This window comes from Hippocampus zosterae, chromosome 17 (assembly GCF_025434085.1).
Source record: "Hippocampus zosterae strain Florida chromosome 17, ASM2543408v3, whole genome shotgun sequence".
Lineage (NCBI taxonomy): Eukaryota > Metazoa > Chordata > Actinopteri > Syngnathiformes > Syngnathidae > Hippocampus > Hippocampus zosterae.
In genome coordinates, this window is record NC_067467.1 from 6,221,939 (window position 1) to 6,237,918 (window position 15,980).

The window sequence follows — 15,980 nt, forward strand, 5'->3', positions numbered from 1 at the left end:
GATATTTTCGGTTAAAAACGCCTTACTGTACATGGTCGTTTTTTTTGGTCGTTTTTTTCTGCAAAAAACACCTTACTATACATGATAGTTTTTTACCGTTAAAAAGGCCTTACAATACATAGTCGTTTTTTTCGGTTAAAAACGCCTTACTATACATGTTAATTTTTTTTGTCTATCTCTGTGCCCTGCGATGGACTACAACCACTTCATGTTGTTATCCGCCTTCTGCCTGAAATCCGCTGGGGTATGTTCCAGCACCTCCGTGACCTGGTACAACGATAAGTGGCTGAATGGATGGACTAGCTCCAAGATTCTGGCTCCAGAGGCTATACTCACTGTTGGTTAAGTTGGTGGCCTCCCATTGCCACAAATGGAAAATGATGGTGACTTTCTCAGCTGTTTCACACTCTACACATGGCCAAATTCCCTCCCCCGTCAAAAAAGAATAAAAGGAGCCATGTGTACTTTCAGATCCATGTATACTTTTATGGCAAGTACAAGATGGGAAATCATGAAGCTTGTCAGCTTTAGCACGCACACAAAACGAAAAAGCGGCGTATAAAAGTAAACAAAAAATGTGTAACACAAACAGCATATACAAATTATGCATGACAGTTTGTTGACTTGTACTAGTATAGTAAATACTTCCCATCAGCTGGTGTGTGTGTCGGAACTGGTCGACTCCTGAAATGACCAGAAGGTGGCAGCGCAGTCCAACTTTTCCTCCTCGCAGTCGTTCTCATCAGTGATGCTTGCATGTCATCGACATAAGGCCCTCAACTAACGCATACGTCGCCAGGATTGGCTTTTGGGAGAAATTCCTTGAAAGGCGGACTTCAGTCTTTTTTTTTTTTCACAAAGTGCAATTTTGACAACCGTTCCACTTTCTGTGACTCTTCCAACCTCTGTTGCAATCTGCTGATGACCTTCTCGCGGTTCCCCTTAGAGCAGCTGGTAAGCGTCCAGGAAGTCTGTGGAGAAGACGCTCTCGGCCGCCGACACGCTCAGATCCAGCCAGTTCATGCCATGGAGGTCGGACTCTGCGTCCATGCTGTCGTCCGGTCCCATCTCCATGGCGATCAGGGGTAGAGGAAGTTCCTCGGCGGGCATGTGTGCCACCTGGACGCAGGGCGGAGGGCGCGACAGGACGGCGTTGACGGGCAGGAGGGTGACGCTGGGCGTGACGGGCAGTCGCTTGTTGGCGTCAGGAGGGTCGGGTTTCAGGAAGGGAGCCATCTCTGTGTGGACAGTGTGAAGAAACAGGTGGTGATGTGAAACAATGTCCATTATTAATATTATTATTATTTTTCAAATTGTGCTTCGTCGTAAATTTGTGTCACTAGCGTGCATTTTAGTTCCACAAAGTGATACACTTGGTCTATATTCCCAGCTCGTTTTTATGCATTCCGAACCGGTTCGAAACAGTGAAAATTGCTCTCGAATGCCACTTCCCTGACTCCACGGGAGCCAGCATGCAGCTTTATATGACCTCAAGATTGAAAGCCTGGATGACTTTCTAGACAAAGCGTGAAAATAAAGATCTTGGATGCATTTGAGTCGAACTGTTGTGTTGAAAATGTGACGTATTAAGGCTTTTTTTTGGTCTGGTTCCTTCAAGTTGGTGCCACGTGGATGGTTGATGCTGCTGATTTTAATGTTTTTTGGGGGAGTGGGAGGGGCGGGGGTTGATTCAATTATGGATGAAACATGGTTTTCGAGTTGTGTTGCGTTACCGTTTGTATGCCACGTTATACAATAGCAATAGAAAGCCACCCCAAAAAGGATTGAATAAGCTGTTTCCATACAACTGAAATCGTTTTGGCACGAATTTGTATCTCGCGTTTGTGGTCAGACTAACACGCACGTGTTTGGGACGAGATCGATTGTAAGAAAAGGGTTCACTCTTACCGCCGCTTTCGATGAGGATGTCAAACAGGTCGTCCATCTGCTGGCTGGCTGCACACAAACCCTGGAGGAAACATTTACGTGACATTTTCAGTGTATGGAAACTGTTTTATCGTATTCCTTTTTAAAAATGTGATCTGAATATTTTGTCACCTGAATAGCAGGTAGCATGCGCGCGTGTTTCACGGCGTCTTCATAGCGAGGAGGCTCTCTGAGGAATTTACATTTGAGCGGCGGCGGCGGCGTGAAGGCCGGACTGTGGCCGCGATCGACAGGCTAGTTGGGAGACGACCAAGAAGAATGATCTGCACGTGTGCTTGACTATGTCAAATAGCAAAAATGACAGAATGCATGTTTTACCTCGCTCATGGGTGGCTTAGTGACGCCTGACGGGAATCCGTCATGGACACTTTGCGCTGTCCTCTGCACCGTCCACGTCTGCACACAAAAAGGAAAAAAAATCAAGATGGCTGCAGATTTGTCAATCTTATGCTGATTTTACCACGTGATCGATCCCACCCCTCCCCCAGCCCTTCTCACCTTGCTCAGAGGTTCTGCGTTGTCCACTTTTACGACAGGAGGCGCCGAGGGGCTCGTCTCCACGTCCTCCTGTTTGATGTGCACGCGCTCGGCCCCGAGGGGCGACGGAGGACCGAGGCCGGGCGAAGGGGATTCTCCCATCTGCTGACTTCTCTTCTCCACCTCCAGCTGCAGCTTGAGCTCCTCCACCAGCCTCTGCTCATGCTCGAGTCGCCTCTTCAGCTCCTCGATTTGAAGCTCCTTCTCGTGGAGACGTCTGTCCTTCTCGTGGAACCCGGTACGGCCAAGAGAGGGCGCCGCTGGACTGTCCGTTCCGCCGTTTTCCTCCAAGCCAGGTACGGACATTTTGGGGGACAATGCTGAGGTGTTTTTGGGCACTTTTGTGTCCAGGCCAACGACAGTTTCGTGATACAACTTCAGCCGGTCAATCAGATCCATCTTGGTTCCGGAGACGGGAAGCGAGCGCAGTTTGAGTTCGATTTTCAGCTCAGCTACCTGGAAGCATGCGCGCACACACACACACACACCACCACTTTGTTCATTTGGGGCAAGTGAAGTTTTCGACCTTATTTGACCAGCAGATGGCACTGTACTAAATAAGCTTTGAGGCTTTTGCCCCAAGAATTCTGCCTAGCAACAATGAACTGCACAGGAAAATACAAACAATTCTGTGGCATGCATGTATTGGTATCTTGTTGGAATATATGACAATAAATCCTGCATTTTTTGGGGGGGGGGGGTCGGGGGGTAAACGACTGCTCAACGTGCGGAAAAAGATTCTAGTAGGAAATGGGGTCCAAATGTGCATCACTACAAGCAGTAGAATTTTGAATTGAATCACTGCTGTTATTCTAAATATTAATTGCCCCGCCCAATGGTGAACAGGCATAAAAATCCAAAAATAAAACATTACCTTCATCTCGTCCACATTGGCCGGTAACTGATCTGGCTTGCAGTTTTCGTTCGAGAACTCGGCAGAGCAATTGGTTTGGAAATTGCCAGTTGACCTGATAGAATGAAAAAGGAAAAGGAGTCGAGAGAGTCATCCTTCAATTTTCACCGCGGCGGGGAAAGACGAGGGTGGTAGAAGCAAAGCACTGTGTTAAGAAAGACGGAAGATGAGCGCCACCCACTGGTGGCCGAACTGCACCAAGAAAAGGACCATTTTTGTTCATTTCCGTTTCTATTTGCACAGTTTTTGCAAAATGTGTTGTATGGTTTTGTTTTGTAATGAATCTTACAGTGGCTGCACAAACATTGGAAAAAAAACCCCATCCATTAAACACAGTTGATCATGTTTTGTTCTTGGATGGGCACAAATTATTCTGCCCCACTAAGTCTGCCTAGCAACAAACAGCTACACAAATGATACGATAAAGTAGAAGAACGACTTCCGTACTTGACCGCTGCCTGCTGGTGGCCAAAACGCTGCTGGCGAAGGATCTGCAGCTGTAGAAAGTGCTGCTGCTGCTGCAGGATGCGCACGTAAGCGGCATCCGCGTGCGCCGCCGCCGCGGCCGCCGGCGAGGGCTTGAGTTCGTGCTTCTGGTGGTCCGGGGGAACGTACTGATGATACTTGAGCTTGCGTATCCTCGGTTTGGCCTCTCGGCTCTTTTTGCTGCGGCTTTTCTCGCCCGCCGGCTTTGGCGAGCTCTGCTGCGGAGTCGAACACACACGCGCGCGCACACACGGGACGGCATATGTGAAAGCAGACATTTGGTTGAATGCCACTGGAGAGACAGTTGATGAGAATGTCTGGATGAAGAAAGAGGAAGTGGAAATGTGACCCTCATCGTTTTAACACATGCAGGAAGCGGACCGTTTTGCTTTTGTTTGTTTGTTTTTAAACTACTATTGTGTTTTGCTGAAAGGAAGCAAAGCATGCGAACTCCACTTCAGATTTTGCATTTGAAGCCATAACCTAAAAACGGTGCCGCAGACTCCGCCTACCACGCCGCCAGATAGGTATTTGCGGAATGTATTTATTTGAGTGTGAAGAGGCGAGGCTCACCTTTGTGAGCGTAGCAGTGATTGGCTGAGATGAAGCTGCGGGTTTCTCGCTGGTGGAGGATGAATCGGATGAGGAGTTAGATGGTGAGGGCTGCTGAGTGAAGAAGAGCAACAACGTTAACGGTGGGGACACTATGACTTATTATTTCTTATTTATTTTTAATGTTCGTTTTTAGTTTCAAGCCCAAAGAAGAAAAAAAAAACAACTCTGTTTCGGTTCAGACCGACAGACCATGAATGGCATCGACGAATATTCGTGATTAGTAGTTAAGGTCACCCAACATGACTTCCGATGCATCACATTAATCCTACACTTTGTTTTCATCGACACAGTCGGCATCTGACCTCACCCGCACGGAGGAGCCGGAACAGGAAAGAGACGTGGCCTCGGTCGGTGTGGGCGAGACCGAGTCGGTGCTCGGAGATGTTTGGCAACAAGTGCGCGGCGATAAATTGCCCTCGTTGAAAGTGTACACATCGATTGCCTCGCTGGGGTCCGGACTATCACCTGGAGGACAAACATATTCAAATTGCTATCATATCTAGTCCACATTTGGCTTTCTATTACACGTCATGTCATTATATTATTTATAAGATTTTTTTCGAGCTTCTTTTTCTTGGGCTTGCCTCTTCAATAACGTGAAATTGTTTTGGTTGCTTTCCTCAGATTGTGAACTCCCTTGAGGTTAAAGGAAAACAAAAAAAATAACAATAAAGATAAGAAATGCAGAAGGAATGTGTGTCGCGCATCTATTTTTGTACGACTGCAACATGGGGTCAGCGCAGTTTAAAAAGCGTTGCTGTCCAATGACATCATGCGTGAAAAAATGTCTTTTTATTTGACATCCTGTTTATGTTGCTTGTCGCGGGACTATTATGCTTACGAATTTCGACCAATTTCCACAAAATGGTGACGAGCGCCTTCCACCACAATTGAGAAAAACGAGCATCTACCGTCATGGTCCTTGTTGACACCCCCGTCCGCGGGCAGGATGTTCTCCTCCACCAGCTCCATGGGTCCAGGCCTGTGAGCAATCTTCTGGTTGAGATCGTCGGCCAGCCGGGCCCTCTTCAGCTTCAGCTGAGCGGCTTGCACGGAGGCGTGAGCTTTGCTCTCTGCGGAAGAAAGTCGGCGTCGGCCTCTTTTACCATCGCGCAGGCTTTTAAAAGTACCTTGCAGGATGTGCATGCGGACCAGCTCGGAGCGAGCGGGTCGGCGGCAAAGTTTGTGCTTCAGTATGTTCCCCGTCTGATAAGAGGGGGGAAAAAAAAACAATAAGAAAATGGGTGGTTAGATGAATGACAAATAGATTGATTAGCTGTAGATATACAATATTTTTTTTTTTTACCCTTGCCCTGTCCAGACTGTGAATCCGCTCGTGGAGGGCAGCAGGGGCTTTCAGAGCTGAAAGAAACAGAATCCTTAAAATGGCTTTTTAAATTACCGTATTTTCCGCACTATAAGGCGCACCTAAAAGCGTTCAATTTTCTCAAAAGCCGACCGACAGCGTGCCTTGTAATCCGATGCGCCTTATACATAAATCAATATTCAGATTTCCTCGATGTCATATTTTAAATGGTCTGTAAAGCGCTTTGTTACAGCTGCAGCGGTTGCGAAGGCTCAAAATAAAGAAAGCTGTAGTGTATTGTATTGTATCCCCTTTAGCGCGGCTCCATCTAGTCGATGCATAATGCAACCGCAGCCACTATTGTGGCCTCTATTCGATGCGCCTTATAATGCGGTGCGCCCTATACGGGAAAACTGTTTGAAAATAGACCATTCATTGAAGGTGTATAGAAAAAGTCTCCGCAGTGCCAGTCCACTCATCGTGTGGAAAATAAATAAAGTTTAAGTCTGAAAATGTGAGCGAGGTGCTTGAGAAAATTGACATCGTTTTAAAAAGTGAAAAAAATGACACAATGTCTCTCTTCCTCTTCATGTCCAAATCAACATTTAGGCCTTCAGTCATTTGTTGCCACGAATTGACAAGCCAGATAAGTCTCACACTGCCCGGTTGGTGTTTTCTGAGCACTCAGTCACCTCCGCTATGACCAACACGGTTTGATTTCATGGACACATGAGGCAAGAGGAAACCAAAACAGTCATGACAAAGCCCGGCCGCATACCTACAGGACCAAGAGGACGGATAGGCGCTTACTGGAGACTGGCCTGGGGGAGGTTTTGTTTGAGTCCAAAGGGGTGAGTGACCTCCAGCAAAGGCCCAGCCTGTGACTCATGAAGCTATGCGGAGCCAGGGAGGAGCTCACTCAGTGGGGGACTTGTACTTCTCCACAGAGAGAGCAAAAAAATAAATAAAACGACTTTTATCAGCATGATTCTCTCAGAGACGGCAATTGTCGTAAAATGAAAAATAATATGATGCTTTTTTTTTCAGTCGGTACTTTTAAAATGGTGTCGATACTTCACATCGATACCAAAAGGATGGCAAAATGAGTCGGAACTTGGCAAGGTAGATTCCAAGATGCGAGGCAAAAGAGGCTCAAAAAGGTCCAACCTCCACCACTTTCATCAATTGAAGGTATCTCTTTTATAAAAGAAACATTTTGTAAAAGGGAGTCAACAAAAGTGGGGAATGAACTCAAAATATGGCAAAAACAATCGCTCATTTGCGAGCCATTTTCATACATATTCATGCGGGGGGTGGGGGGGATAGCCAATGCGTTGATGTCAAAATGAAGCTGACGGCTGCCTTTTGCTAACAGCGCACTCATGTTTATAATTCTGTCATCAACGGCTAAAATTAGGCCAGGAATCTGCAGGGTAATGATCTCAATAAAGAATATTACTATGCCATAGTGGATGACAAGAACAGGCTTCAGATTGGTTAATTTCGATCGTTTCTTAGCATCGCCGTAGCCACGAGTATGTGAGTATGCGCTGCCCCCTGCTGTTTCGGAATGGGACTTTTAAAACTCAGAAATACACCGGGAACTATTCAGGCCATCTCGTGCCGCAGCCCGCGGGATTACTTATTCGTACGCCCCCCTGCGATCGACGAGTTCACCGTGCGTCGTTTCCCAACCTCAAAATTTCAAGGGACGGTGGTCAAAGCGAGGACTTCCGTCGTATTATGAGGTGAAGCGTGAGGTGCGTACTCACGGGGCGCAACGCCTCGCTCCGCGAGTTGTTCTCGGCTTCGTCTGTGCTGCAGGAAGAGCTGAAGAGCTGCGAGAGTGCAGACACAGAAGCCAGTTGAACAATTTGAATTAAAAAGGCATCAAGGCAGCCTGCACGGGCGTCAAGACGCGAACGCCCACGTGATTTTTTTTTATTGTGCCCGATGTCATATTTTGTAATAAACACCAAAGTTTAAAGAAGTATAATTCACTTCCTGTGCTCGGCCATAAGAGAAGTGGGGGCAGAAACCGCACGTGGGACTTGAGCGGCGAAGACGCTGAACAAGCCACGTTTGGCCAAAGTAAACAGTGAATAGAAGAGAATTCAAACTCCGCTATAAGCTTGTTAATGAGTAAAGCCGCAGTCAGACGGGACACCAACGAGAGCCACCGTGACTCATGTCTGCTCCAGAAGTTATTGGTGTGTCACTTTTCAACGGACTCATCAGGAAATGGGTTTACAAAAGTATTGGGACACCCCAACTGTTTCTACTTTGCCGGAAAAACTTTCAACAAAGCAAATTTCATTGTCATTTTCCGACCCTAAACTCATATTAGCCTTTGACTGATTGTGTAATTTTTGGAGAGGTGTGTCTCCATGCGTTAGCACGAGTGATGGTCTTAGCTTGAATGGCGGCCTTTGTGAGCCCCCCCGCACCCCCTCGACACCCCCACTTTGCCTTTACATCTGTTTTAAACATCAAAACGCTCATCTCGGTCATGTGATACGGCAAGAAGAAAAGTAAAAATTGCAAGGAAACAAAAATTAGCGCATAAAAAATATATCGGTTATGGGAAAGCTTTTTATAAAGGAGGTAGAGCCAAATGGTTAGACAGACACAGCTCTCGATAAAAACAGAGCCAATACCAGCACCAATGTAAAAAGTTGGATTTATCGATGCAGGTGATTTGTGGTGCATATGAGCCAAAAGAAGCACTGGATTAATTTGCTTCCATTTCCTCACACCGGAACTTGGTGAAGTGGATTTTCCTGTCCAGACGGTGACCAAAACTAGATTACGGACTTGAGTCATGCGTTTCTGTAAAATTACATACCCCAAAATGGGATTAGCTTGTTAAAAAGAAACAAGCGTGTTGCTCAAACTATTAACACCAAATTCATTCCGTTGAATGGAGAGGTGAATTTTTAATCCACTCTTTTTATTTGTTTCTGTTCTTGTCCATCAAACACTTGTTTTAGGTGAAACCGGTTCACAGAACATCAAAACATTGGGGGCCCGCTACTCTCATTACTTTCAGCCAGTGTGGACATGAAAGAGAAAATGGCGATGGTTGATGATACCCGGATGGTCACCTATGCAATGTTGTGACTTTTGCTTCGCTACATGTAGAGAGCGGCTCACAGGAAGCAAATACTCCCAATTCACACACACTGACACACTCACACTATACACACATACACACAAGGCAGACCTGCACAGCTCTCCTGGGAAATGCGTTGAACAGGGCCCTCTGACTCAAGCAAGCAAAAATAAATGGGGCAGCTGTGAGAACAAGGCCTGGGAACCGTGACATATCGGGTGTACGTAGTTTGAGGGGGCGGCGGGGTTGCTGAATTAGACGACGCGATTAACTCTTGAAGGTTGCAAAGAGGGGTCCCGGAGATAAAGCAGATGAAAGAACCCGCAAAAGGTGTCGCCACTTTCTTATTAAGAGACCCCGATAAGCAGATGTGGAGATTTGGAAAAGTGTCCTTTCAGTCTTTATAGTCACCGTGACCTGGAAAGAATGCCGCAAGCAATAAAATACGCGAGCGCCTATCAATAAACATTTAATATAAGGGGACGCAATCCGCGCCCTGGGGTGCTCCTTACAGTTTGCGCTGAACCTTGGCTAACTCCCCGGTCATGTCAAGCAGCTCGGAGCATAACCAGAGGTTGCCCGTGCGACGTCATCTCCAATCTCTGGACCACATCGTCCCACGGCAAAGCTCCTCGTCCGATTCCCGTTTGATTTGATTCTTTGAGAAACAGAACGCATCCGTTTGCTGCGGCTTCAAAGATGAATGCACTTTAGAAAGGGAATGCCGGTGATTTATGTTGACTTTATCGGTTATAAATATCCAAAGATAGCTTGAGATGCACTCTTGATTTGAGCAAAGATCTCCTTGCTCGCGTCGTATCGAGTCAGTTTGTGTGATCACAAACTCGCGAGAGCGGCAGCGCTTTCGGGCAAGTTTTTGTACACTTCAACGGTAATACATCGATTTGACGTCAAGCCGCGTTTTTTTTGGCACCCTGAATTGGGGGAACATTTTCAACCAATTATATTTAATTTCGGCAGCATGGTGCAATAGCGGTTTGAACGTCTGCCTCACAGTCCAGAGCGGCGGTTATCGCACATTTACACCAAAGTACCACCTTGAAAAAATACTTAGCTTTCCAAGCGCAACCTCAAAAAACACTCCGCTCTCCAAGTGTCACCATCGTGACCAAAACAAAAACACAGGAGAGCAGTAGGCCTAACTGTTCATCAAAAGCGAGACGGAGGATCTTGTTCTCGTAACCCATGACATCATTATCTGCAGTTTCAATATTATTTGAACATAGTACAAGTAATACAATTGTCCTGTAGCCCTTAGCCTTATGATTCAAAATAAATGGCCGTGCATGTGCAGTTTACACAAATTTATTCTATAAAAGTTTAAAGACGCACTGCCAGATGAAAGTTAAATACAACTGAACTGTATGAAGCCAGTGATTCTTTCATGTGCCACAACTCTGAAAAAAAAAAAAACTGATTTGCTCACATCCTGTGTGGAGTTGGCATCGGGGGTCGATTGGGCTTCCTGCCACACTTCAAAAACATGCATCTTCAGAAATACTCCACAGGGGTGAATGCCAGTGTAAATAGTTGCTTGGCTATATCGGACCTGCCAGTCCAGGGTATACTCTGCCTCTTACTCAAAATTCAACTGGGATAGGCTCCATCTCACCTATGTCCCTAATGAGGACAAGCATTACAGAAAATGGATGGATATTCACATAAAAAGTATAAATTTAACACCAAATCTTCAAAGAAATTGATTGGAAACCTAATTCTGCCGAGAATTACAAAGGGGGTGAAATGTTGCGTCATGTCAGATTAAGCCACACACCGGCGAGTGTAATCAAAGGATTACGGGACATTAGGGAGGAATACGCCGCAATATGAAGCTTGATAAGGATTTGCTGTTATAATGGGTTAACTTCTTTTTACACTTGTACGCCAGTTCAGAAACGATCTGCAACTTACAGTTCACTTTTCTCCAATAGTTAGTTTAGTTACCACAGTTACCAGATGTCTGTTATAATGGGTTAACTTCTTTTTACACTTGTACGCCAGTTCAGAAACGATCTGCAACTTACAGTTCACTTTTCTCCAATAGTTAGTTCAGTTACCACAGTTACCAGATGTCAAAGCAAAGACATACGAGCGAGCAACAAGTTAGTCGCAGGACGTACCCGATTTGAATTTGCCCGTGCAGATCGAGGGGGTCTCCACATGGAGGCAGGCCATCATGGAGGGTGCTGTGCTGGGGGGCCACCTCTGGCGTCCCATGGAGCGACGACGGCGGCGGCTGTCCGGGATAGACGAGACTCAGCTCTGAGCCGACGACAGCTGGGGCTGGCGGCGACCCTCACCCCCTCCTCCTCTTCTGTGGCTCAGCTGACAAAGTGTGTGTTCACAGTACATGTGGGTGTGTGTGTGTGTGTGTGTTAAGATCAGTAGGAGGGATCGGCGCTGCTCGTGTTAACCCTCTCAAGGCTGCTTTGCAAGACTAGGATATCAACATGAGTCATGTTGAACGTGGCTTTGGCTTGTCACAAAAATATCAAATGAAAAGACTCACAACGAACATGGAGCAGAATTTTGGGTTAGAATATTTGGGGTTATTTCATTATTGTTACTTTTTATTGCAGGTCGACTTAAAAAAAATATTCATTTTAATTGATTCTTAGAGTGGGTTTATTTTATTATTTTAATTTAATTTAAAAAAATTAAATTAGATATTTTATTTGGGTATTTATTAGTTTTTTTTAATGTATTTGACGAGCACAAGTTAAAAGAAAAAGTCACTGTGCAAAACAGTACACGACAATTCCCAAACAACTGTTTGACCTTCTTTCTTTTGTACAGTAATACGGAAAGAAATTAATTTAAAATCATCAATACACACCAAGAGCTCTATAGTTTTATAAATGTAAAATATAGTTTCGGTTAGTTATCATATTTTTCATCTCTCTCCCACTCTCTTTTTTTTCTCTAGATTCCATTTATTTATATATATTTTAACTTTAGTTTGAGTTATTTCATTAGTTTTCATGAACTATAATAATGGAGAACAGAGGCTCAAACGTTAAAAAGTCAATCATTTTAGCGACATTTATGAATGTAATCCCAAAATGAATTAAACACCACTGTACTGTCGCAATTGCAGACACTTCTCCTGAGAAGTCTTGTTTTCTTGTCATGGGAGTCCCAAATCACAAAAGACACGAGTAAACAACACAGAGCCCAAAAGGGACACAGATGCTTATCTTCCAACTTGTTCTCGTTAATTTATGTGGCCGCTTAACATGTTTTATGGTTGGCTTCTTTCCCCTCTTCTGCTATTTAACTGCTGTTGCAACTCGCAACAAGGAAGTCAACCCAAACGAGTCAGTGTGAGAGTGGTATGGTAATGATGGTGCTAAACAGGAAGTGGGATTAAAAAAAAAAAAACACTAATTGAGGTGAGTTCCTCCAATCTGAGAGGAACCAACAAGGCTCCCAAGCCACTTTCTTACTGCCTGCTCTAAAGATTTCATTTTCCCGCATCGCTGTTCCGTGTGAAAGGTACATCGAACCATTTTGGAGCGCAAATCGTCGGGTTGCAATAAAGCCCATGTTCGCTGGCTTTGAGCGACAGGCTTAAACTTTTTCCAGTTGAGGAGGATGAGGTAGAAATGACAGAGGAGTGTGACATAAGTCGAGTGATGCTTTTCATCGCCTGGATATATATTAAATCAAATTTAGAGACGAAAGCGCTTCACAAGGACGAGGACGGACGGCGACAGAGGACAATTACTATATGGATAACGATGGAGGAACGATGACGGATAGACACCCGTTTAAATGTAGAAATTGAACCTGGTGAGTCGTGGTCCTGTGACGGGTGCGAACGGGACAACACATTCTAGGCCAGGGCCGACCGCCGACTTAATGAGAAATGACGTCGGCTTTCAGGAAACGTGCGCGTCACGCAGCGGAACAGCCAGCCAGGCCAACGGGATTAGAGGAAGTATGAGGCGTCCCTACTGACATGAAATAATGGTTAACAACCCGAGCGCTGCGGGGAGCATTAGAAATGTGGAAAAAAAACACGTCCTATTAATCAGCACAGGGAACAAATCTCTGACTGTTACCTGTAGAGAATTTGATATGCAGTGGTACCTCTACTTACAAACGTCTCTTCATACGAAATGTTCAAGTTATGAAACGCCTCAACAGGAAAATATTGCCTCTTGTTACAAAAGAAATTTCAAGATACGAAAGGTAAAAATACAGTATGGGTTGGCACTCGCAGCTTCGAGTTTCCTGAACGCAACATATTTCTCGCTGCTCTGCCATTGGCTACTACCGAGCAGCATCCTGGCATCCCATTGGCTAAGAGGGACCTGGACCGTATGTGTCTGTGTGTCGATAGATAAATAGAGAGATGATTGTATATGCAGCATCCTCGTTATTCGCCCCGAGCCATAAATGTTAAATGACCATCATTTTTTGTCTTAATGCTATTCTTTGTTTTTTACATTATGCACAATTCTTATGTATTGTGCAATAATGTAATTGTAACATGTATGTTAAATATTTTTATGCATTTGTATGCTTTATAAAACATTTATATCTGAATTTTGGGGGGCTTGGAACGGATTAGGGCATTTCCATGGAAAACGCGTCTCCACTTCCAAAATGTTCTAGTTAAGAAAATTCTTCCGGAACAAATTCATTTCGTAAGTAGAGGTACCACTGTATATAGAAATATGTCTTAATATAGATATATATGTATATCTATAGAGAGAGAGAAATACCTGTAAAGGCCAAAGAAAAAAAACGGTTCGTCTTTGCCATGCCTATTCTCTTCCTCTGTGAAAAATTCAATGGCATTTCTTGCTTGAATTAAGTTTGTAGCTCACTAAATACCCAACCAATAAACCGAGAGAACAAAGCACTGCGATCACGGTGACGTGACAGAATTTGAATCGATGATTGCAAGAAGTCGTTGTGGATCTTTTGATGATTACAACACTCATTGTTGAATGATTGCCTCCATCTGCAGCTCCACAGGCCGGCTGTTTTTCGCTAAGGCGCAACTTTGCTGCGGTGAAAGCACTCGCAGATGTGCAACGGTGCTAATGGTCTGCGGTTTCACAACAAACAAAGATATTTAAAAAGCGGCCTTAACGAGTCTTCTGTCTAATCAAGTCCAAACATGACATCAGCTATGAGGGGTTGAGCTTCACACAGCCAACTGTTGTGAGGATGAATATTCTTGAAATCGTAACATCTGGGTGGCAATTTAAAAAATATATAAAAAGTGTGGTTCTCTCCCAGTTTTGCACAAATTCACGTTTCCATTTTTATATTCTTTAAAAGCTATCCAATTATTCCTTGAAAAACTCAATATTTTGTGTTACATGCTCTAAGATGCCACCAGATGGCGTCAAATCTCAGGCTAATAGGAAAGAAGTCATTGGTGTCAAGGAAGTATTTTAAAATGATGCATCCAGTTAGATTCAGAGACTTTGCATGTCAGGGAGGAGTTAAGTTTCAACCTGGTTTGTTAGAGTCTTCAAAATAATCAGTAGAAAATTATTTTTTTAATCTTGTAAAATGTACAGGAAAGGCCAGAGTTAGTTCATGGAGTATTTACGGTTTGAAAAGCAACTGTAAAATGTCAAATAATTGTATATTCTGATGACTTGCGTTTTGTTTTGATACAAATAGCTGCTGTGTTAGTGGGAAGATACCTCGCGTGCTGCGGTCTCTTATCCGCAACGTGCAACGTCTCCTCTCTCTTGCCGTGAATATGCCAGAAAAGCAATTCTTCCTGCAACATAGAAGAGAATGGAAGTATAACTTTAATAGCCCTTAAAGCCAGCGTTTAAAAGCTTTATAGCCTCGCTCCTGTCGGTTTTCTGATGGTGCCTGATGACTGGCACGGGGTAATCGCATACAGGTGGGACGTAATGAAAGAGTCGGTCCACGCGGCACTCTTAAGCTCACGTTTAAAATAAAAGCCAGATTGCCCAAATTCCTTCTGCGTTTTTGACTGTGTTCATTCCAAGGTGGATCCTTGAGAAGGTTTGGAAGGTTCACATTCAGAGCGGGAGCATCAGTCTTAGTCGGGCTTGGTCCAACATGCTAGCGAAGCGGATGGTTGTTGAATTTGCGCAATAAGCTTTTGTGTTCGCTTTGGCTTCTGCCTACCTGACTGACGTGTAATGTATCTTTGCTGTTTTTCTCTAGGTAATAAAATGTCTGCGTCATATCAATGGCATTGGAAGCATCATAGAGCACCTGGATGGAATTTTGGTTGAAGATAAGGAAGCAAAAATGCACGCGTGGAAACTTGCAACGTTCCATTTTCAGGGAATCGTACATCATTTCTTATCAAAGTGAAGGTTGACAGTTTGTTGGTTTTCTATTTCCATTATTTCCTATGAGGGCGAAACCGTTTGGGATTACAACGAGTCAGAGTTCGAGCCGAGTGTTCAAATGAATCACGTTCTTCCTTGGAGGTTCCATTGAATTTTTAATGACAAAAGATGAAATGTATGAAAAACAAGGCCACCAAACGACTATTAAAGGACGCGAGGGGAGGCGTATGCGTGCAACTTTTTTTTTCTTTCCGAATCTTCGCACTCAACTCCCATTGCATCTCATATAAACCCGTGCAAATGGTGGGAAAGCCAAAGGAAAATCCCCACGGGGGCCTTCAACCTTCTTTGAAGCGGCGCGCCACGCAGCTGCCTGCTGTTCATCTCACTACTACTAACAACTTTAGAGGAAATATCGGAACTTCACACTCAAAAGCCATTAAACACAAACTACTGAACAAGGGCTGAGTTTATTTGGCGTTGCCAAATGTTGTGAAGGCTACCAAATCATGCATTTGTATGGTCTTAGAACGGATTAGGGCATTTACATGGAAAACGCGTCTCTACAAAATTTTCTAGTTAAGAAATTTCTTCCAGAACCAATTAATTGCGTAAGTATAGGTACCACTGTAACTGCTGAAGTTATACTTGTTTTTTGTGTAAGCAACAACCACATAGGGCGACCAGTCATGGGATCGGGAATGGAACATATGATCAGTGCCCCGGTAACTGCCTTTTGTAGTA

General features: G+C 44.5%; 1 protein-coding gene across 7 annotated transcripts in view; it reads right to left on the reverse strand.

Annotated features, from left to right (window-relative positions):
• Positions 1–462: 462 nt before the first annotated feature.
• Positions 463–15,980, reverse strand: part of mrtfbb (myocardin related transcription factor Bb) — a 31,918-nt gene continuing 16,400 nt past the window's right edge. The window contains exons 1-15 of one of the 7 annotated variants that reach the window (XM_052048314.1): positions 12,021–12,460; positions 11,058–11,262; positions 7,577–7,642; positions 5,805–5,860; positions 5,629–5,704; positions 5,410–5,571; positions 4,806–4,963; positions 4,457–4,549; positions 3,845–4,101; positions 3,359–3,452; positions 2,446–2,940; positions 2,266–2,343; positions 2,059–2,181; positions 1,909–1,969; positions 463–1,238 (exon numbers count right to left, since the gene is read on the reverse strand). In XM_052048314.1, coding sequence (XP_051904274.1) covers positions 943–1,238; positions 1,909–1,969; positions 2,059–2,181; positions 2,266–2,343; positions 2,446–2,940; positions 3,359–3,452; positions 3,845–4,101; positions 4,457–4,549; positions 4,806–4,963; positions 5,410–5,571; positions 5,629–5,704; positions 5,805–5,860; positions 7,577–7,642; positions 11,058–11,154 — 2,112 coding nt within the window. In that variant the 5' untranslated portion in view covers positions 11,155–11,262; positions 12,021–12,460 and the 3' untranslated portion in view covers positions 463–942. Of the gene's footprint in view, positions 1,239–1,908; positions 1,970–2,058; positions 2,182–2,265; positions 2,344–2,445; positions 2,941–3,358; positions 3,453–3,844; positions 4,102–4,456; positions 4,550–4,805; positions 4,964–5,409; positions 5,572–5,628; positions 5,705–5,804; positions 5,861–6,614; positions 7,112–7,576; positions 7,643–11,057; positions 11,263–12,020; positions 12,461–15,980 lie in introns of those variants that run through there. The other 6 variants (XM_052048317.1, XM_052048315.1, XM_052048316.1 and 3 more) reach the window with 6 other exon arrangements.